Raw genomic sequence first — 21,750 nt, 5'->3', positions numbered from 1 at the left:
TATTTGCACTTTATCAGTTTATTTATTCATGTGTGTATATATATATATTATGGTATATGGACACACTTATCTGTTTTGTAGTAAATGCCTACTATGTTCTGTGTGCTGAAGCAAAGCAAGAATTTCATTGTCCTATACAGGGACACATGACAATAAACTCACTTGAACTTGAACTTGAGCGTCTGCAGTTCCTTTCTGCACAATGTTGATCTCGAACTCTTTTATCAGGTTGATCATTATTGGAATGTTTGGCCATGGGCAGCCCTGGTGCATTGTCAAAACAATTGTCTACTTGGAAACACAAGTAGTTCCTGGAAGTAATGCTGATTTAGTTTTCTCTATCAAAACAGAAATCTGTTCACAGAAATGTAGCTCTAAGGCAAGAATCTTTCACATTTATATATGTAACGAATGTGATCTAACTTGTGGGTTGTTGAGTTAGCTGCAGCCTGTGCTCTTCTGACAGTGTCCCCTGCTGTTGCCAACCGACTCTACATCTGACATTGATTACGGAGCTGAAGTGGGTCCAACCCACCAAAGTTGCAGAATGTCCAGCTGTTTCGCACTCGCCTCCTTTGCAGATGGATGGGTCCTCGGTATCCTCATCTGATCAAGTAACTTGACAGAGCTTGGCTCCGGCAGCCTCTCGGAAACACAGCTCATGCTGGTGCTACTAAACTAAACAGTGCCATTGAAACCCACTTTCTCAGCGGCGTTGCTCTCAAAGCCACAGGAACAGTGAGCCCTCCACAGGCTCCTGCGTGAAAGTGGATTTCAAAGTGAGGGAAACCTGACAATTTGAGCTTTAGTAAAGATGAAGTTTGTTCCTCGCTCCAGGGATGAAGATTATCTGACTAAAGTATTTATGTGCATAGCTGTAACGTTGGTGTTTGTACCTGGACAGCAAGATGCAGATGCATTCCCTGCCTGGCGACATCAGTTAGTGAGTATAAACCTTAACCCTTTAATTGCTGAAATTCATTAAAATCCTCTAATACCTTCAGTGAAGTTTTTTTGTCTAAAAGTGCATTTGAATGAACAAGGGCGTAATTCTTGTACAATCGGAAACTGCTGGATTTATTCAGTGGTCAGAAAGGATTTCTGGAGAGAGAAAAACAGTTAATGTTGCAGGTTAGACACAAAATGTTAAAGTAACTGAGCGGGCCAGGCAGCATCCCCGGATATAGACACAAAATGCTGGAATAAATGAGCAGATCAGGCAGCATCTCTGGAGAAAGACACAAAATGCTAGATTAACTCAGTGGATCAGTCAGCATCTCCGGGGGAAAAGGAATAGATGACATTTCAGGTCGAGACCCTTCTTCAGACTGAGAACATGAACAGGTGACATTTTGGGTCAGGACTCCTCTGCATCAGGCTTTTTGTGTCTTTCCTTGTTAAACCAGCATCCACAGTTCCTTGTTTCTACAAATGTTTCAGGCTGATGGCTGTTTGCTACCACCTTCTGTCTGTCCATTCCAGTTTGCACCCTGTCCCTGGAATGGTCCCCAGATCTCCCCACCTGCCTGGGCAGCGTTTGACCGTGCAAAGTGGGAGAGATGATCTGGCCATTTGTGTGAGTTGAATAATCTAACCTCTCTCAGTGCTGTGAGACCGAGATCTCTCTCCTCCACTGCTCCCGCGTCGGGTGGATGGGCTGAGAACCCATCCTCTGTTGTTGGGGTGTGTTTCCCCTCCTCTCCTGGCCTGGTCAAAGAATGGACACAAGATGCCTCAATGTCAGATGCAGTCACAGCCCTTTCCCCAAACCTACAGCCCAAACCACAACCAGCATGTTGACTCCTGCCGATTGGTAACATCAGCTGATGAGCCTGTTTTAAAAAAATATATAGTTTAGTTTATTGTCAAAACCGAAGATAGTTACAAAAAACTGGAGTAATTCAGCGGGTCAGGCAGCATCTCTGGAGAAAAGGAATAGGTGACGTTTCTGGTCGAGACCCTACTTCAGACTCATTTAGCTTTTGTTGTGTGCTAACTAATCAGCAGATAGATTATACATGATGATAATCGAGCCATCCACAATGTACAGATACAGAATAAAGGGAGTAACATTTAGTGCAAGATACAGTCCAGTAAAGTCTGATTAAAGATAGTCCAAGGGTCTTCATTGAAGTAGAGAATAGCTCAAGACTGCTCTCTAGTTGTTGATAGGATGGTTCAGTCACCGCATAACAGCTGGGAAAAAACTGTCCCTGAATCTAGAGGTGTGCGTTTTCACACTTCTGTACCTGGGAGAGGGGAGAAGAGGGAGTGACTGGGGTGAGACTCCTACTTGATTATGCTGGTGGCCTTGCTGAGTCAGCGAGAAGTTTAAATGGAGTCAATGGAAGGGAGGTTGGTTTGTGTGAGGGTCTGGGCTGCGTCCACAATTTCTTACTGGTCTTGGATGGAGCTGTTCCCAAACTATGCTGTGATGCATCCCAATAAAATGCTTTCTACATTTTGAATGTTGAGCATTTCTACACCGGGGGTCGTGGTGGTGGTTTCTTCGTGTGCATTTTCTGTACATGTATCTATCTGTGGAGCAGCAGTTTTGTGAAGCCCGCTGATCAAGGGACCTGTGGCTTTACTCCCCTCAGCATCAAGACGCCTTCCCCAGTTACCTGCAGCTGGACGTGGAGCGGCTGGACTCGCACCCACACCGGGCACGGAGCAAGAGATACACGTTAACCACGCAGATGCTCAAGTGGCATCACTTTAACTTAACCTACAAGTAAGGACAGGGTCGGGCGAGTTTGTACTGTTGAGGTTCTGAATCCAGAGAGACCAGAAGCGAAACAGAATCCTTAGCCACCGGAGATACACATTAAATGGAGAGACACAGTAATCTCGTTGTATGTGACACATGCAATGACAATAAAGCATTCTGATTCTGATTCTGAGATAGACACAAAATGCTGGGGTGACTCAGTGGGTCAGACAGCATCTTGTGCTCCAGGGACGCTGCCTAACCCGCTGAGTTACTCCAGCATGTTGTATCCATCTGCCGTGTGAACCAGCATCTGCAGTTCCTCCCTGCACATTATGTCTGCTCCTTAGCCACCGGTTCTGCTTCCCCTGTTGTTTAAATACACTGCCTTGTTGTACAATCAGATTTACCCGTCCCCGCCCCGACTCCATTTCACCCAATCGCTGGTGAACGAATTTCTTTGCATCCTCACATGAGTGAGACCAAACAGAGACTAAGCGACTGTTTCACCCAACACATGCTTGGTCCACCAAGGCCGGCTGGATCATTCATTTTAACTCGCCCTCCCATCCCCATACTAACCTTTTTGTCCTGGGCCACTCCGTTGGCAGGCAGAGTGAAGCCACATGCAAACTGGAAGAACAGCACCTCACATTCCGCTTGGGCATCTTACAACCCAGTGGTAAGAGCAATGAATCGTCCAATGTCAGGTAAACTGTCCACCTCACTCTCACCTAACCCCTCCCCGACGGACACCTTTCTCCCATTACCCCTCCCACTTAGTTCCTTTTCCTTCCCCGATCTGCTCATCTCCCACCCTTCCCTACCCCAAATGCCCCATTTTCTTTACCCCCGCCCACTCTGGGCCAGGAGCTCATCTGAGATTCCAGCTGCTATCCCACCACCACCACCACACTCTCGTTAACTGAACTTACAAATCAAAAGTCTTAGCAGTCCGAACACAACCCTGAACTGATTTATAATCATGGTGGAGATATCATTGTTTAACAAGGAAGGAAAGTACAAAATATCAGCCAGTTCAGCATTGAATAATTGATGTTTCAGCACAAGATTCAAAGCCAATTGACATTCTGTAAACTAGGGTACTGTTCCATTCACGACAACCCCACTGCGGACATTGGATTTTGTCCGTGGAACTGATGCACTGCAATACTGAGGACAATTCTGCACTTGAGTCTGGAAATTGGAACATAACCCACCGGGTCTTTGAGGAGCTTGGATTTCTCTGTTCAGCAATTGTTCATTCTGGATCTGAGATCGATAGATATTTGACAACCAGAGGGAGGTGAGGAAAGAGTCGGGATTATATGGGAAGGCAGCTCAGGGTCAGAGGTCAAAGGGGCCTCATCCTGTCGCTGGTCAAGTTGCAAGATTGGAAGTCACTGAGAAAGGTATTCATTCCAGAGGAGGACGTTGCTAAATCTGCGCATACTCTCGTGTATATGTCACTTGTACATCATTTCAGCAAAGTGCATTTCCTCTCTCCACAGGATCTTGTCCTTTCCAAAGACCCTGAGTGAAGAAGACACAGCGAGAGGGATCGCGAAGGCTTTCCAAATGTGGAGTGAAGTCACTCCGTTCAATTTTACTAAGGTTCCTCCAGAGGCCGAGGCTAATATTAAGATAGGTGAGCTCCTGCAATGGTTTTATGCATAGGTTGATTGTGAAAGGGAGTGCACAGATATTTGATAAAGGTCAAACAAGCCCTAATAAGTTCTCCTCACTCGCTGATCACCTCCTCCCTCTCTTTTCCTCTGCCTTTCCCGTCCCTCTACCCCCCTCACTCTCTCCCCCTCCCTCTCTCTCACTCATTCTCGCTCTCTCTCTGATACTCTCTGGCACAGTTTGGGAATTCTAAGGAGTAAGTTATGCATGTATTTGGATAGAGAGGGAGTGATTAAGGATGGTCAGCATGGTTTTGTTTGTGGGAGATCGTGTTTTTTAAAGAGGTAACCAAAAAGGTTGAGAGGGCAGAGCTGTAGAAAATGCCTATATAGACTTCAGCCAGACGTTTGATAAGATTCTGCATGATAGGCTGCTCTGGAAGGCTAGATCACATGGGATCCAGGGAGAGCCAGCCGACTAGAAAGCGAATTGGATTCATGGTAAAGAGCGGAGGGTGATGGTGAGCAGTTATTATTCAGACTGGAGGCCGGTGACTAGTGTGTGTCTCAGGATTTGGTGCAGGGCTCATTTGTTTGTGGTTTACTCCAGCAATTTGGATGAGAATATTCAAAGCATGATTTGCAGATGTCACTAAAGTTGGTGGTATCGTGGATAGTGAAGATAGTTGTCAAAAATTACAGCAGAACCTTGATCAGTTAGACAAGTAGTTTGTGGAATGGTTAATGTGGTTTAATGCAGATAGGTGTGAGGTTTTGCATTTTGGGGCCTTTTACCGTGAATGACAGGGCCCTGGAGAGTGTTGTAGAGCAGAGGGATCTCGGAGTGCAGGCACATGGTTCCCTGAAAGTAACGTCACAGGTAAATAGAATGGTCAAGAAGGCTTTTGGTACATTGGCCTTCATCATTCAGGGTATTGAGTATAGAAGTTGGGGTATAATGTTACAACTGTACAAGACTTTGATAAAGCAGCATTTGGAGATTGTGTTCAGGTTTGGTATTCATGGGGTTGTTAAGCTGGAAGGAATGTGGAAACTTACAAAGATGATGCCAGGGCTTGAGTGCCTCAACTATAGGGACTTTATTCCTTGAAGCACAGATGGGGGAGGGGTGATCTTATACAGGTGTGTTAAATCATGAGGGGAATAGATATGGTGGATCCACAGAGTCTTTTACACTGAGTAGGGGAACCAAGAAACAGAAGACATAGTTTAGTTTACTTTAGAGACAGGATGTGGAAACAGGCCCTTCAGTCCGCACCAAGTAACAGTCACCCTGTACACTAGTTCTATCCGACACATTAGGGCCAACTTACAGAAGCCAATTAACCTTCAAACCTACATGTCTTTGGAATGTGGGAGGAAACCAGAGAAAACTCGAGCAGTCACAGGGAGAACATACAAATTCCATACAGACAGCACCCGTTGTCAGGATCGAACCCAGGACTCTAGCACTGTAAGGCATCAACTCTACCGCTATACCACTGTGCCACACAGCTTTAACGTGAGAGGGGAAAGATTTAATAAGAACCTGAGGGTCAACATTTTCACACCGAGGGTGGTAGGTATATGGAATGAGCTGCCAGAGGAGGAGTTGAGGCAGGTACTGTAGCAATATTTAAAAGACATTTAGGTAGGTACATGGATAGGAAAGGGATTTAGCAGGGTAAGGCTAAACGCGGGCGTGGGACTAGTGTACATATTGCATCTTTGTCGGCTTGGCAAGTCGGGCAAAAGGGTTTGTTTCCACAGTGTATGATGCTCTCTCTCATTCACCCGCTCTCTTCTCTCACTCTCTGACCAAGCCCCCGGCCCCCGGCCCCATCATCTCCTTCACTCAGTGCCCATCTGCCTCGTTGAGATTTAATTTGGTTTGACTATAAGGTGCAGTTCAGTTCATTCAAGAGAGGGAAAAATGAGCAGTCTCAACGCAAAACCAAATCCGCAGTGATTCATCCCAAACTGTAGAGCAGGCAGGGGAGTTGATGACACATTTGATTATAGCTTCCCTGTGAAGCCACTTTGATGTGGTGGCTGTTAACGTCGAACCATTAACATCAGACTCTTCACCTCTTTTCCCAGGGTTTTATTCCATAAATCACACCGACTGCCTGAAAACTCCTTCACATCCCTGTTTCGATGGAATAACGGGAGAATTGGCGCATGCTTTCTTCCCGACTAACGGAGAGATCCATTTTGATGACTATGAGCACTGGATAGTGGGTAAAACGCGGTTCAGCTGGGCGAAAGGTGAGTCTGCGCAAAAACCGAACAATTTAACAGTACCTGTAAAACCGCAGCAGGGTGGTGCTGCGGTAGAGTTGCTGCCTTACAGCGCCAGAGACCCCGGTTCAATCCTGACTATGGGTGCTGTCTGTATGGAATGTGTATGTTCTCCCTGTGACTGCTTGGGGTTTCTCCGGGTGCTCAAATACGTGCAGATAAATGCACATTTATTCCATTGACAAAACCACTGGCAGCTTATTTACCAAAGTGCATCAATTCAGTAACTTTGCTGCGGTCTCCCAATGTAAATAGAAACATTCTTGCGTGGAATGTTGCTGACTTTCCCGGGACGAGACATGGATCTCGGTGGGATAATGGATGTTTAATTCAACTGATGACCAATTGCCAGTCATTGTTATTTGCTTACTTATAGTTAATGATGAGGCCGATGTAACACTGGGCTGCTTCATTGACGCACCACACAACCAGAACAACCACTTGGTCAAGAGTGTTTTATTGTCATATGTTCCAAACAAAACAATGAAATTCTTACTTGCTGCAGCACAACAGAATATGTAAACATGGTACACTGTAAACAATATAATAAATTTTAAAAAATTGTATATGTATCTACACACACACCCACAGACACACACAGACACGTACACACGCACGTACACACATACATAAAACAAACACTAATAGTGCAAAAAGACAAAACCAGTGCCCCCCCAAGTCTATGTAGTTCAGAGCTTATTTGGAGGTTGTAGTGTTTAATAGCCTGATGGTAGCAGGGAAGAAGCTGTTCCTGAACCTGGACAATAGGGTTTTCAGGCTCCTATATCTTCTTGCTTAGCCGGACATAGTGCAAACTCCATCATCAAGTTTGCCGACGACACCACTGTTGTTGGACGAATTACAGATGGTGATGAATCAGAGTATAGAAGTGAGACCGACCGATTGACCAAATGGTGCCAGCACAACAACCTGGCTCTCAACACCAGTAAAACCAAGGAACTGATTGTGGACTCTGGAAGGGGAAGGATGAGGACCCATAACCATGTTTATATCAATAGGACGATGGTGGAGAGGGTCAAAAACTTTAAATTCCTGGGCGTGCATATTTCCGAAGATCTTTCCGGGACCCAGCACACCGATGCAATCATAAAGAAGGCACATCAGCGCCTCTACTTCCTGAGAAGATTACGGAGAGTCTGTATGTCAAGGAGGATTCTCTTGAACGTCTACAGGTGCACAGTAGAGAGCATGCTGACTGGTTGCATCGTGGCTTGGTGCGGCAACTTGAACGTCCAGGAGTGGAAAAGACTACAGAGAGTTGTGACCACTGCCCACTCCATCACTGGCTCTGACCTCCCCACCATCGAAGGAATCTATCGAAGTCGCTGCCTTAAAAAGGTGACCAACATCATCAAAGACCCTGGACACACACTCATTTCACCGTTGCCATCGGGAAGAAGGTACAGGAGCCTGAAAACTGTAACGACCAGGTTCAGAGACAGCTTCTTCCCTACAGCCATCAAGCTATTAAACATGACAACAAATAAGCTCTGAACTATAACAGACTATTGTTATTACTGCACTATATTTGTTTATTTATGGAGAATGTGTGAATGTGTATACACACACTGAACTTTTTTTTCTCCCGTTGTGTACTATGTTTACATGTTCTGTTGTGCTGCAGCAAGTAAGAATTTCATTGTCCTGTCTGGAACATGTGACAATAAAACACTCTTGACTCTTGAGTGAAACGAGTGTGTGGCCAGGCTGGTGTGGGTCTCTGCTGATGTTGGCTGCATTTTAGAGGCAGCGACTGCTGTAAAGCTCTTCAATGGTGGGGAAATCAGTGCCTGTGGTGGTCTGACCTAATCCAGTGTCCCTGACCTGTAAGTGTGACCGGACCCATGACTGACTCACCCCCGAGGACACCATGTGACAAATGACACTCCACATTTGTATTAGGGCTCTTTATTCACGGGTAGTGTTGTCACTGGGTGGGCAGATCCAATGCTCAATCACCATGTTATCGACCATAAGGCTCCCAGGCATGAGAGCCACCCACACTCTGTGGGTCTGGGCTCAGAGAAAGTGAGACGGAGCAGTTAATCACAACTTAAAAGGCTCTTTGTCGCCTTACTACCGCTTGTCTCTTAATGACAAATTATTTAATTCACTTAATTTAAACTCTCCATGCTGCGGTGGTGGGATTCGAACCCTCGCCTCTGTAATATTAGTCACAGCTCTATCTGACTGTTGGGTCTTGTACAGTCACGGCTCATGTGCGCATGTACAGGTCTGGAGTTACCGTGGCGGGGTCAATGAGAGTGGTCACGGCGTGGCGCGGTGCAGCTGCGAAGGTTGATTGTTCCGTCAATGTGCCTGTATTGTGTCGTGCAGTGGTGTGGCTGACGGACCTGGTGCACGTGACTGCCCACGAGATCGGACACAGCCTCGGCCTCATGCACTCGCGGAACTCCAAGGCGATTATGAACAGGAACGCAACTCTAACGGGAAAAGACAAAATCACTGCGGACGACATCTGGGGCATTTGGAGGCTTTACGGTGAGGAGGTGCTCTGCATCGGTACCTTTCCACTCCGGACTTTGGTTAGGCTGCATTTGGAAGATTGTGTGCAGTTCTGGTCGCCCCAATACAGGAAGAAAGTGTGAGCTTTGGAGAGAGCGCAGAAGAGGTTTCGCAAAATGCTGCCTGGATTAGCAGGTATTAGCTGTGGGGAGAGGCTGCACAAATTTATGCCCCTGTCCCACTTAGGAAACCTGAACAGAAACCTCTGGAGACTTTGCGCCGCACACAAGGTTTCCGTGCAGTTCAGGAGGTTGCAGGTGGTTGCCGGAGGTTGCAGGTAGTAGAAGCAGGTAGGGAGACTGACAAAAACCTCCGGGAACCTCACGGAAACCTTGGGTCTCCAGAGGTTTCTGTTCAGGTTTCCTAAGTGGGACAGGGGCATAAGACTATTTTTTTTCTAGTATGTTGGAAGCTGAGGGGAGAACTGATAGAAGTATATAAAATTAGGAGAGACATAGATAGGGTAGACAGTCAAAACATTTTCTCCAGGGTGAAAATATATATAATTAAAGGGGTGGAGAAGAATAGATGGCGTAGCTTTAAGGTAAGAGGGGTAAAGTTTAAAGGAGATGTGCGGGGAAAGTTTATTATGCAGGGAGTCATGGAAACCTTGAACGCACTGTGAGGGGAGGTGGTGGAGGCAGATACCATAGTGCCATCTAAGGGTCATTTAGAAGGATACATGGATATGCTGGGAATGGAGTGATGTGGAGCAGGGAGATGTGATTAGTTTAACTCGGCACACTGTTTTGCACGGACGTTGTGGTCCGAAGGGCCTGTTCCTGTGCTGTACTGTTCTCTGTACGCAGGAGACCAGTGAGGGAGTGAGGGTGAGCAGCTTGCACTGCGCAGTTTGGAGTCTGAGGTGGCTGAGGTTTGTGAGTCATGGTTCCTTTCGCCAGATACACAGGTTGCACTGACCCCCCCCCCCCGACCCATCACTGCCATTGCAGGTGCCTCCTCCCCATTGGCAACAGACACAGCTTCTGATTTCCTGCTGTTCCCCGGGCTGGGACTTAGGCCAATGTCATTGTGTTCCCAAAGTTCAGGGAGAACCTCGGCCAAGGAATCTTAAATCAGCCGGTGCTTTCCCTCGATAAACCAGCCACGATTATTCTTGGGAGATAAAATCTGGGTTGTGGTTTGGAATTGTGATTTTCAAGCTGCAGTTCACGCAACAGAAATGAACCCACCCAACTTGTCAACCCTCCCCCCTGCTGGGACCATGTGACCTCACTGCAGAGGGGAGGGGGTTGTGAAGTCCTTCTGTTGCCGCCTCAGAGACAGTAATGCTACACAACAGTAACACTACATTCTGCACTCTGCTAGTTTTCTCATTGCACCATCTGTCATACTCGTGTACAATAGCACACAAACAAAAAGCTTTTCACTCTGTCTCCACACACATGACAATAATAAATCAAAATTAATACCAATACATCTCTCATCTCAAAGACAAACATTGACCATCTCTGCTGGAGAGTTGAGAGAGAGTTTTATTGTCGCATGTCCCAAAACAATGCACTGAAATTCTTACGTGCAGCAGCACAATAGATATGCAAACATAGTAGACACAAAATGCTGGAGTAACTCAGCGGGACAGGCAGCATCTATGGAGAAAAGGAACGGGTGACCTTTTGGGTCGAGACCCTTCTTTACACTAGTCAGGGGAAAGGGAAACAAGAGACATAGATGGTGATCTAGAGAGATATAGAACAAATTAATGAAAGATATGCAAAAAAGTTACGATGATAAAGGAAATAGGCCATTGTTAGCTGTTTGTTGGGTGAGACCAGGAACCTGGTGCGACCTGGGTGTGGGAGGGATGGAGAGAGAGGGAGTTCAGGGGTTACTTGACGTTAGAGAAATCAACATTCACATCACTGGGTTGTAAACTGCCCAAGCGTAATATGAGATGCCGTTCCTCCAATTAGCGATTAGCCTCACTCTGACAATGGAGGAGGCCTAGGACAGAAAGGTCTGTGTGGGAATGGGAAGGAGAATTAAAGTGTTTAGCAACCGGGAGATCAGGTAGGTCCAGGCGGACTGAGCGAGGGCGTTCGGCGAAACGATCACCCAGTCTACTTTTGGTCTCGCTGATGTACGAGTCCACATCTTGAACAACAGATACAGTAGATGAGGTTGGAGGAGGTGCAAGTGAACCTCTGCCTAACCTGAAAGGACAGTCAGGGTCCCTGGACAGAACCGAGGGAGGTATAGGGACAGGTGTTGCTTCTCCTGTGGTTGCAGGGGAAGGTACCTGGGGAGGGGATGGTTTAGATGGGAAGGGACGAGTTGCAGCGGGAACAGTCTCTGCAGAAGGCAGAAAGGGATGGAGATGGGAAGATGTGGCTAGTGGTGGGATCCCATTGGAGGTGGCGAAAATGTCGGAGGATTATGGGTTGTATGCGACGGCTGATGGGGGAAAGGTAAGGACTAGGGGGACTAAGATAGTGATCTGTAAAACCCATAATGCCAGAAAAAAGTGAAGGGTTAGGATTATTAATCTGATTGCCCAAAATACATCACCTTGCATTGTCAGGATTAAATTCCACCTTGCGATGCTTCACCAAATTTTCCATCCGATCTAAATCCAGTTGTAGCCTTAGAAACCTTCCCACTTCCTACAACACCACCAACTTTTGTGTCATCTGCAAATTTACTAATCATGCCTCCTACGTACACATTTGAGTCATTAATCGATATCACAAACGATACAGGTCCCAGCACTGATCCCTGCATTCCACTGCTGGTCACAGACCTCCAACCAGGACAGTATCCATCCACCACCACCCCCTGCCACCTGTCACCAAGCTAATTCTGGACCTCTTTGCATGAACTGCAGCATGGACAAGATGGGCTGAATAACATAGAACATTGAAGAGTACAACACAGGAACAGGCCCTTTGGCCCACAATGTCTCTGCTGGACCTGATGCCGACCAACTCTTATCTACATAATCCCTATCCCGTCATTCCCTGTATGCCTATCCTAAAGCTACTAAAATGCAACTATCAAATCTGCCTCCACCATCACCAGACCCACTCATGAATGGGCTTCTCCTGTGTTGTGAATCTCACACACATAATTCACAGATGGGATCTGATAATATGGGATTCCATCTGAATGATTACATCGTTTTCTACCTGAAGGAACATTTTTTTTAACATCTGGTATCTAAAGGTTCTGTGGGGCGACTGGACAAGACGCCGTGTTGTTCAATGGTCAATGAGCAGTCGTGATATTCATAGATTTAAACGCTGGCCATCTATCGCTATCTCTGGTGCGATGATGCCTCTGAACAGCCTCCCACTGCAAGTTAGGTCAGGTGGCGTTTATTGTCACGTGAACATGTACGCTGAGGTACAGGTACAATAAACACCTTGCTTGCAGCAGCATCACAGGCACATGGACTCAGGTAACTCGCAAGAACAAATTATACGTAAATCACACACAAACATTTCTAAAAGAAAGCATGTGCAAGAGGCAAGGCATTAGTAAAACACCACTGGAAACAACCGTTGGTTATTGTGGGGAGAGGAGAAAGACCCAGACACACAGGAGGAGAGGGTAAATGAGTTGTGTGGCTGTCACAACCCATGGGGAATGGGCCAAGGCTGTGCCACAGGTAAGAATGAGGGACATGATACTGAAGGATTGCTCAGCTAATGATTCATCTTGTTTCTTTAATTTGAGGTTGCCTGGACAGACACGAGGAATGTCCCTCCTGGGCACAGAAGGGCTTCTGTATGACTCGACAAACCTTTATGAAGAAGTATTGCCCCTACTTCTGTAACTTCTGCAGAGGTACAGTACTGTTGGCCGGCATTCCCTCACCAACACTTCCCGCTGTCGTTACTCTCAGCTGCCTCGCCTCCTGCTCTGGATTTCACCCTGGCGGTGGGCAGAGACTGAGATACTTGTGCCCGCTACCACGGCCATGTTGCACTGGGGGGGGGGGGTCGTGCTCCCCACACTCACAACTGCTGGCACAGCAGCCCGGCAAGCAGCAGTTTCTCACTCAGATCAGTATGTTCTTCTTGTCTCGGGTGTTCACGCACAACGGTTTCAACAATTCCCATCGTGTTCCCACAAAGCAGACTCGGTCTGACTTCCTACATTTTGTAACTGGAGCCAGATCCCAGAACATTTCATTGAATGTTCACTTATTATGGAGCACACTAATGACCATAAGTCCCACTGCGGCGACCTAATCCGCGAGTTAAGATGAGTCTCTTCCACCTTCAAGCTCTGGCCTAGTAAACCTTGAGCTGGATCGACCGATTGTGTGCGCACACACACACACACACACACACACACACACACACACACACACACACACATCACAAAGGCGGGGGCCAGGGAAAGCGGGGGAGCGCTGTCTGAAATTCACACTCGCGATGAAGAGGAAGGTAAAAGACGGCTGCACGGTGTAGGGTAAGTCCTTTAGAGAGCTCAATGGGGGGGGGGGGGGGGGGGGGGGGAGAGAGAGAAGGGGGAGAGAAGGGGTGGAGACACACATTTAAGAAGTCACACAACGTTTAATAAAGTTTAGCGGGCATTTTACCTACCGGTCGGTTTTCCTTGGTCCTGAAAACTCCAATAAGCCAATTAAAATGCCCGGTCAGCGAAGGAGATTGTCTAGGGCTGCCCTCAACTGCCTGTAACTAAATAACGACCCCGCTCCATTGCTCTACGACTTAAAAAGAACCATGCCTACCAATTTATACTTGCGGAAATTTTTCAACATGCTGAAAGGTTTTCCGCGACCTATCTGAGGCCACGAGTAGGCGGGAACTTCCCTTGAACATGGAGGAGAGTTCCAGTGACCTCCTAGGACCATGTGTCGACCATGCTGCGAGTTTGAGTCGAGCGCAAACTCTTCTAAACTCACAGATTAGGTCGCCGCAGTGGGTCAGCCCCTTTATTCATACTTGGAGAGAGACAGATTGCACATCTTTCTCTCTCCCCGAGTCTGAATAAGGCTCTCGAGTTACTCCAGCATTTTGTGTCTCTCCTCTCTATCTGTCTTTATCACACTTTTCACATCTCTCTCCGCGTCTCAATTTTTCTATCCAGCTACCCCGTCCGTCCCATCTATCCCTTGTCTAAGACTTTACTTTGTGACTTGAACATTGATTTGGTTGTGAAGTTTGAAAGATAAACAAACATAAGTGTGAAAACCTTTGTTCTGCAGACCCTCCATTTCCGACCATCGCTCCGACAAACATCCCTCCCAGGACTAAGGTTAAACGAGTTCCCAAGGGAAGAAAAGTTACAATTCGTTGTGGACAGAAGATAGCCCATAAGAAAGGAACCTTGCAGTAAGTGCGGTGCATTCCGAGCTTGTAGTTTCGTGTTGTGTTAACACTAACAGTGTTATTGATCAGAGCTGAGTGGATTTCTCAGTGCCAGCAATGTGTTTCCAGCACAATCTGTCACATAGCGCGATGGCACCACCAGACCATCGCGCGGTTTTTCGTGGGGGCAGAACGTAAGTGGGAAACACTGGGTCGAGGAAAGAACTGCAGATGCTGGTTTAAACCCAAGATGGAGACAGGCAGCACCTCTGGAGAGAAGGAATGGGTGACGTTTCGTGTCGAGACCCTAAAAGTCACCCATCTCTTTTGATTGGGTTCTTCTTCCAGAAGGGTCTCGACCCGAAATGTCACCCATTCCTTTTCTCCAGAGATGCTGCCTGCCCCGCTGAGTTACACCCCTTTTTCACCAGTGTCTATCATCGGGAAACATTGGAAGACGTTTGTTCCTGTGTGTGTCAGTTCAATGCATCCTAGCTTCTGTAGAGGGGTTGTAGCCAGAAGTCAGAAACTTTTAATCTCAGCAGTTTGAACCCAGTGCACCCAATCCACTGCTCTTCAATGTCACGTGTACACATTCCCACTTCTCTTTGGAAAATAATATTGATCTCCATTCTGAGGCCAAGGAATTAAATCTCAGTCCTTGTGCTTTGATCTTGTGTTTACATCTCAGTCTAATTTAAATAGATGCTTATTATCCAACTTATTTCTGCAGCTTAAGGAGCTGAAAATGAACTGGCAAGGATCCAGGTCAACCTCACTGTTATGGAATTAATCCCTTTATCCGAGCTTTGATTGAATTGCTCATGGCCATGGTATCATATGTCCTCGGGAACCAGATGCCTTGCTCACCAAAATGCTTTGCTCTAGTTTGTATCAACATTCGTGGATGAATTACAGAGTTTGCTTGTTTGTGCAGGAAAGTCACCCTCGGGCCTCTTAGCCTCTGTCCAGAGACAGCGAGCCCATGGGAGGTGCTAGGTGTTGGCTCAATGGCCTCAACCAACCACAGGGGCTTGGTGAGTTGGGCTTTCAGGTGGAAACTCTTGGATGTTCCAGTCCGCCAGCCTCAAATTTCTTTTTGACGATCTCCTGATGCCTTCATTGTACAGGCACTCCCTGTATCCAGGGGATTTGCAGAAACTACTTGTAATTGAGGGTGAATGAGATCAGACAGCATTAGTTTGAGATAAACTCTTCTCTGGAATACGTCTGGGGGACAGATGCAAAAATCTGGAGTAACTCTTAGTCCAATGAAGGGTCTCGACCCGAAACATCACCTATTCCTTCTCTCCAGAGATGTTGTCTGACCCGCTGAGTTACTCCAGCTTTTTTGTGTCGATCTTCGGTTTAAACCAGTGTCTGCAGTCCCTTCCTACACATGTCTGGGGAAGTCTGAAGAAGAATCTGGACCCGAAACGTCGCCTACCCCTGTCCTCTAAGGATGCTGCCTGAACCCCTGAATTACTCCAGCACTTTTTGTCTTTATTTGTAAACCAGTATCTGCAGTTCCTTGTGTCTACCTGTCGCTAAATGAATGATCTGATTGTCAGCTTGTGGGAGCTTGGTATTCAGGAAATGGCTGCCGTGCTTCCTCAGTCCATGACAGACCTTTATCCACGTTCCCTCTGGGGCGTCCTGATGTAGTGAAAGGTTTGACTGAAATTAGAGTGTACTTTTTTTCCCTGAAAGTTATTTTACTTTTCACGAAGTGTTCCTGAAGAAGACTCTGTCTCTCCAGCACTGCCAGCCTCGTGTCAGGTTCTCAGACCTATGCCAGAATAAACAAGGTCTGTGGTTTCTCCAGCGCCATACTTGTGGCCAGGAGCTGTGAGTGGATTAAACGGTGAGCAGAGGCTTCACTGAACCAGTCCTGCAGCTTGCAAGTTGAAACGGGATTTAAAAAAAAACCATGTGGACAGTTCTTTGTCTGCAGTAAATTCCCTGTGGCTGTGCACATGTTGGCTAGGTATAGCCTTGGGGAGAGCAAAGATTGTTGGCATGCTCCTCCTCCCAGTTGCCCAGTGACACCTCAAATGGAAGTAGAGAGAGACTGTGGATCGGGCTCCATCTTGCAGTCTGAAGATGGGTTCCGACCTGAAATGTCACCTATTCCTTTTCTCCAAAGATACTGCCGGATCCGCTGAGTTACTCCAGTATTTTGTGTCTCTCTGTGGGCTAGAGGTGGGGGCGGGGAAGGGGCAGGGGCAGAGTGGGGGTGAGGCAGAGGCAGAGGCTGGTGGGGGATGGCCTGGGACAGAGAGGGGTAGAGTGGGGGGGGGGGGGGGACGGACGGGGACAGAATGACCTAAAGAATGTAACACAGCAGTGGAGGGACTGAGATGTAGTGGAGACAGGAGGGATGGGAAACTCAGTGCCCCGACTACAGAACTGTTATGCGCGACGGGGTGGGAGAAGCGAAAAGGGAGCAGGCACATTAATTGCTCTCATCAGTCAGTGCTGTTTTTGCAGACAAAGAGATGCTGGTACCTATAAGTTGTAGGAAGGAACGAAGATAAACACAAAATACTGGAGTATCTCAGTAGGACAGGCGGCATCTATGGATAACAGGAATGGTTGACGTTTTTGGTCGAGACCCTTCTTCAGATTGATAGAGTATGGCCCACAGGTTCATTCCTCCTATCCAGAGAAGCTGCCTGTCCTGCTGAGTTACTCCAGCATTTTGTGTCTGGTACATATAAAGCTCCTTGCTGTTGGGGGAGCACTGTCCTGTACACAGTTTAAGTTGATTATGGGCCTGACTGCCTCATTCTTCAATCAATACTATTTATTTTTTTAACTTTAGTAGTCTTTTTGTAAAATTAAAATTTCTGAAATGTAAAAATCTAGTTTCTAACTTGTGTGAGATGCCGTTAGGTTATACAGGAGTGTACTGTCACCAAACAACACTCTTTATTTCAGTATTGAGGGAGGATATTCCAGGCTCCTCAAATGAGGCCAACACAGATAGAGATTAGGAATCATGGAGGCATCGTGATAGTGTGGAAACAGGCCCCTTGGCCCAACTTGCCTGACATGTCCCAGCCCAACATGTCCCAGCTACTCTAGTCCCACCTGCGTGCACTTGGTCTGTATCCTTCCAAACCTGTCCTATCCATGTACCTGTCTGTTTCTTAAACAATGGGATAGTCCCATCCTCCACTACGACCTCTGGCAGCTTGTTCCATACACCCACTACCCTTTGTGTGAAAAGGTTACCCCTCGGATTCCTATTACATTTTTTCCCCTTCACCTTGAACTTATGTCCTCTGGTCTTCGATTCACCTACTCTGGGCAAGAGACTCTGCATCATTTTGCTGAGAAAGTATTACAGACCTCCCGACAGTAAGAGGAACAGGTATGTAGGCAGCAGCAGGGAGATGTGATATATATGAGGATATAGTACAGGGGGATATCAATTTCCCTAATGTTACCTAGGAAACGATTCTGTACAAGGCTCAGAGGATGTGGAGGTTTTATGGGGTGTCCAGGAGAGCTTTTTGACCCCGCGCTAGCTGATAGCTCATTGTTTTGGGATCTTGAACCCCAGGTTCTAGACAAATCGGACAGTGGAATCATCAACATTGTTTCGAGATGATTGTGCCAGCTGAGATCAGGGGAGCTGTCGACACACGAGGATCTGCTGAGGATGGTCGACGTTAGTCTGGTCTTGTGTTGGTGGACTGCAAATCTAACTTAAAGCAAAGTTTGCTGTAAGTCTTCATCAGGTCAGGCAGCCTGAAATGTGAAATGCTGTCTCTCTCTCCTTGCAGTTCCTGCCGTACTTAGGAACGAGCTAGAGGAAGTAGTTGAGGCGGGTGCAATAACAACAATGAAAAGATATTTGTGCAGGCACATGGAAAGGAGAGATTTAGAGGGATGTATGGGCCAGATTCATTGTCCATCTTAAATGGCATGGAGGAGTTGAGCTGGAAACTCTTTTTCCTTGCTGTAATAACTCTAACAAGTCTTTAAACATCTCTGAATGGTCGACCTTCATAGAGTCATACAGCATGGATACAGGCCCTTCAGCCCAACTTGCCTAGACCGAACAAGATGCCCCATCTACAAAATAGTGGCAAGGAACGGCGGATTCCTTGGTTTACCAAGTAAAGACACAAAATGCTGGAGTAGCTCAGCTGGAGAACGTGGATAGATGATGTTTCGGGTCAGGATTCGTCTTCGGACTGATTGGCCCATCGGCACTCATCCCACCTCCCCTCTACTGGCTGAGTGTTGCCAGCATTTTAAATACAGTAAATGAAACCACATTCATTCATCCCATTACCACTGGCAATGTTAACTGGATGTTGTCCATTAGCGCCACCTGCTGAGCCAACCCAGAACACACTGTAGAATTCCACGTTGTCCCCAACCGACCTGCAATTTGATTACGTTTAAGAAGGAACTGCAGATGCTGGAAAATCGAAGGTAGACAAAAATGCATCTGCGGTTTTGTCCTACATCAGAGACTCCGTACAGAGTGCGCAGGACATGCCCATCCAAAGTCAGGCCTGGTTTTAGACCAGCATCTGCGGTTTCTTCCTACACTAGAGGGTATAGGTTTAAGATGAAAGGGGAAAGATTTAAAAGCAACCTGAGGGGCAACTTTTTCACATATATGGAATGAGCTGCCAGAGGAAGTGGTTGAGTCAGGTACAATAATAACATTTAAATTACATTTGTATAGGCACATGGAAGTTTACAGATGACATGATAATTGGTGGAATTGCAGACAGTGAAGAAAGCTTCAAAGAATATAGATCAGTTAACAATGTTGCAGGTGGAATTTAATTTGGGCAAGTTGCAGTTTAGATGGTTGAATGTAAGGGGAAAGTATACGGTTATATGGAGGACACATAACCACATTGATATACAGGAGGATCTTAGGATCCAAGCCTACATCTCCCCGCCATTAGCAACACAGGTAAATAAGGTGTATGGTCTGATTGCCTTGATCGATTGGGACATATAGTTGAGAATATAAGGGCGGTATGGTGGCGCAGCGGTAGAGTTGCTGCCTTACAGCGCCAGAGATCCGGGTTCGATCCTGACTATGGGTGCTGTCTGTACAGTTTGTATGTTCTCCCCGTGACCTGCGTGGGTTTTCGCCGAGATCTCACGTTTCCTCCCTGTAGAGTGATGACCATACAAATAACGGAAGCTTTACACCATTATAAAGATTTTATTACTAATCTACACTCCCACACTCCAAAGATGTACAGGTTTGTAGGTTAATTGGGGTGGTGTAAATGTAAAATTGTCCCTGGCACATGTAAGATAGTGTTAGTGTGCGGGAATCGCTGGCCAGAAAGTTGGTTAGGCTACATTTGGAGTATTATGTGCAGTTATGGTCACCCCTTTACAAGGAGGATGTGAAGGCTTGAGAGGGTGCAGAAGAGGTTTACCAGAAAGGATTAGAGGGTTTGATCTATAAGGGTAGGTTGGACAAACTTGGATTGTTTTCTCTGGAGCATTAGTAACTGAGGGAAGACCTAACAGAAGTTTATAAAATTATAAAAGGCAAATTTCTGGCTAGACCATCCGGACCTTATTTCCCCAGGGTGAAAATGTTAAATATGGAAGGACACAGTTACAAGGTCAGAAGGGAAAAAATTAAAGAATACAGTATATATGCGGGGCATGTTTTTAAGAGTGGTGGGTGCCTGGAACGCGTTGCCAGGGGTGGTGTTGGAAGCATATATAACACTGGTGTTTAAGAGACTTTTAGGTAGGCACATGGATATGGATTACATGCAGGCAGAAAGGATCAGTTTAAGTTGACATCATGCTCAGCACAGACACCGTTGGCTGCAGGACCTGTTTCTGTGTGTTGCTGCTGCTATACTATTCTACCTCACAAAAGATGGTAGTTGAGTTTTTGCCATACAGCGTTTCAGTGCTGTATCTCTAAACTTGGCATCATGATCCGCACAAACCTCGTTGGCCACTGGGCCTGTTCCTGTGTGTTGCTGTACTATTCATTTTCACAAAACAATTTCTGTGGGTGTGAAGAAGTAGAAGTCCTGAAAGGGACACAGCCAATTCTATAGACTGAATGCTTTTCTCTCTACAGGTGGTACAAAGACGGCGAACTCTTGGAGTATTCATACCCTGGATACCTGTACATGAAGGGCAATAAGCTCAGCATCATCGCCAATGCGATTAATGAAGGAGTCTACACATGTGTGGTGAAGAAAGGCAGCAAAATCCTCACTAAATATTCCTGGCGGCTGAAGGTTAAAAGATAAGAACCATTTCATGCAGGTTTGGGACAACCCTCTTAAACCGAGGAGACTTTGCGACAGAGTCAAATGTTTGACTGTATTTTTACAATATTACCGAACAAGCATTGTTCCCATAAATAATCAAGACCTGTGTGCCTGCACTGTGGACATCTCTGCTTCGGCTACAAATCACTTTGTATATAATGCAGTCATTGTTAAAGGTGCTTTAAACTGCAGATGACCAAAATGTTCAGCTGGTCTATTTTTGTCTCTAAATGTACTGTTACGCATTGACAGCCTGTGTTGCTGTGGGGTTGACAAAGGCGAGTGGAGCAGAGACTGCATTGTTGGCCAAAATGTGTAACAGATCTCTGGAGTTGACTGAGTGAGTGCTGGAAGAAGCTTGGAATGGTCCAAATCACTGGTTGCGCAGAGTCCTTGAAATAAATAGAACTTGATCTCATGTTTAGGTTTGCAGATAGAAATCAACTTCAACTTGTGCCACCTTTTATTGTGTGATCAATAGTTAAACTGCCTGTGGCTGACACGCAGTCACCTGCATAGGCAGTATGTTCCTGAGCCAGCTCCAGGTAGCTGAACCAGACACCAAGTTGCTGATGTACAGAGTGCAACTTTCACTCCAGTTCGCACCATGGGCAAGTTTCAGAGCCCGCAGAGAAGGAATTGCTGCATCGTGCAAGTTGGCGCCTTTACATAAAACCCACGAGATTGAAATGTGTAGGAAGAAACTGCAGATGCTGGTTTACACCAAAGATAGACACAAAATGCTGGAGTAACTCAGCGAGACGGGCAGTATCTCTGGAGAGGAATGGGTGATGTTTTAGGTCTGAAGAAGGATCTCGACCCGAAACGTCACCCATTCCTTCTCGCCAGAGATACCATGTGTTCCACTAAGTTACTCTAGCATTTTGTGTCTATCCACAAGATTGAAAGGTAGTTGTTTTTTTTTTAAGTAATTAATATCAGCTCAACATGGTCAAGGGAAAGGAATCCATGTCCAG

General features: G+C 46.4%; 1 protein-coding gene across 1 annotated transcript; it reads left to right on the top strand.

Moving 5' to 3' along the window:
- Window positions 1-389: 389 nt before the first annotated feature.
- mmp23b (matrix metallopeptidase 23B) lies at window positions 390-21,560 on the top strand. The gene is made up of 8 exons (XM_033047918.1): window positions 390-943; window positions 2,601-2,734; window positions 4,222-4,358; window positions 6,436-6,603; window positions 8,995-9,159; window positions 12,880-12,990; window positions 14,381-14,507; window positions 20,578-21,560. The coding sequence occupies exons 1-8, from the start codon at window positions 815-817 to the stop codon at window positions 20,750-20,752; spliced, it is 1,146 nt and encodes a 381-aa protein (XP_032903809.1). The 5' UTR covers window positions 390-814; the 3' UTR covers window positions 20,753-21,560.
- Window positions 21,561-21,750: the final 190 nt, after the last annotated feature.

The sequence above is a fragment of the Amblyraja radiata genome, chromosome 31, assembly GCF_010909765.2.
Source record: "Amblyraja radiata isolate CabotCenter1 chromosome 31, sAmbRad1.1.pri, whole genome shotgun sequence".
Lineage (NCBI taxonomy): Eukaryota > Metazoa > Chordata > Chondrichthyes > Rajiformes > Rajidae > Amblyraja > Amblyraja radiata.
The sequence above is the reverse complement of the archived record's forward strand: the minus strand, read 5'-3'. Positions and strand labels throughout refer to the sequence as shown.

Coding starts and splice junctions, on each gene's coding strand:
- mmp23b (XM_033047918.1), top strand. CDS start 815: ATGAAGTTTGTTCCTCGCTCCAGGGATGAAGATTATCTGACTAAAGTA. Junction 944..2,600: donor CTGCCTGGCGACATCAGTTA/GTGAGTATAAAC, acceptor TACTCCCCTCAG/CATCAAGACGCCTTCCCCAG. Junction 14,508..20,577: donor CATAAGAAAGGAACCTTGCA/GTAAGTGCGGTG, acceptor TTCTCTCTACAG/GTGGTACAAAGACGGCGAAC.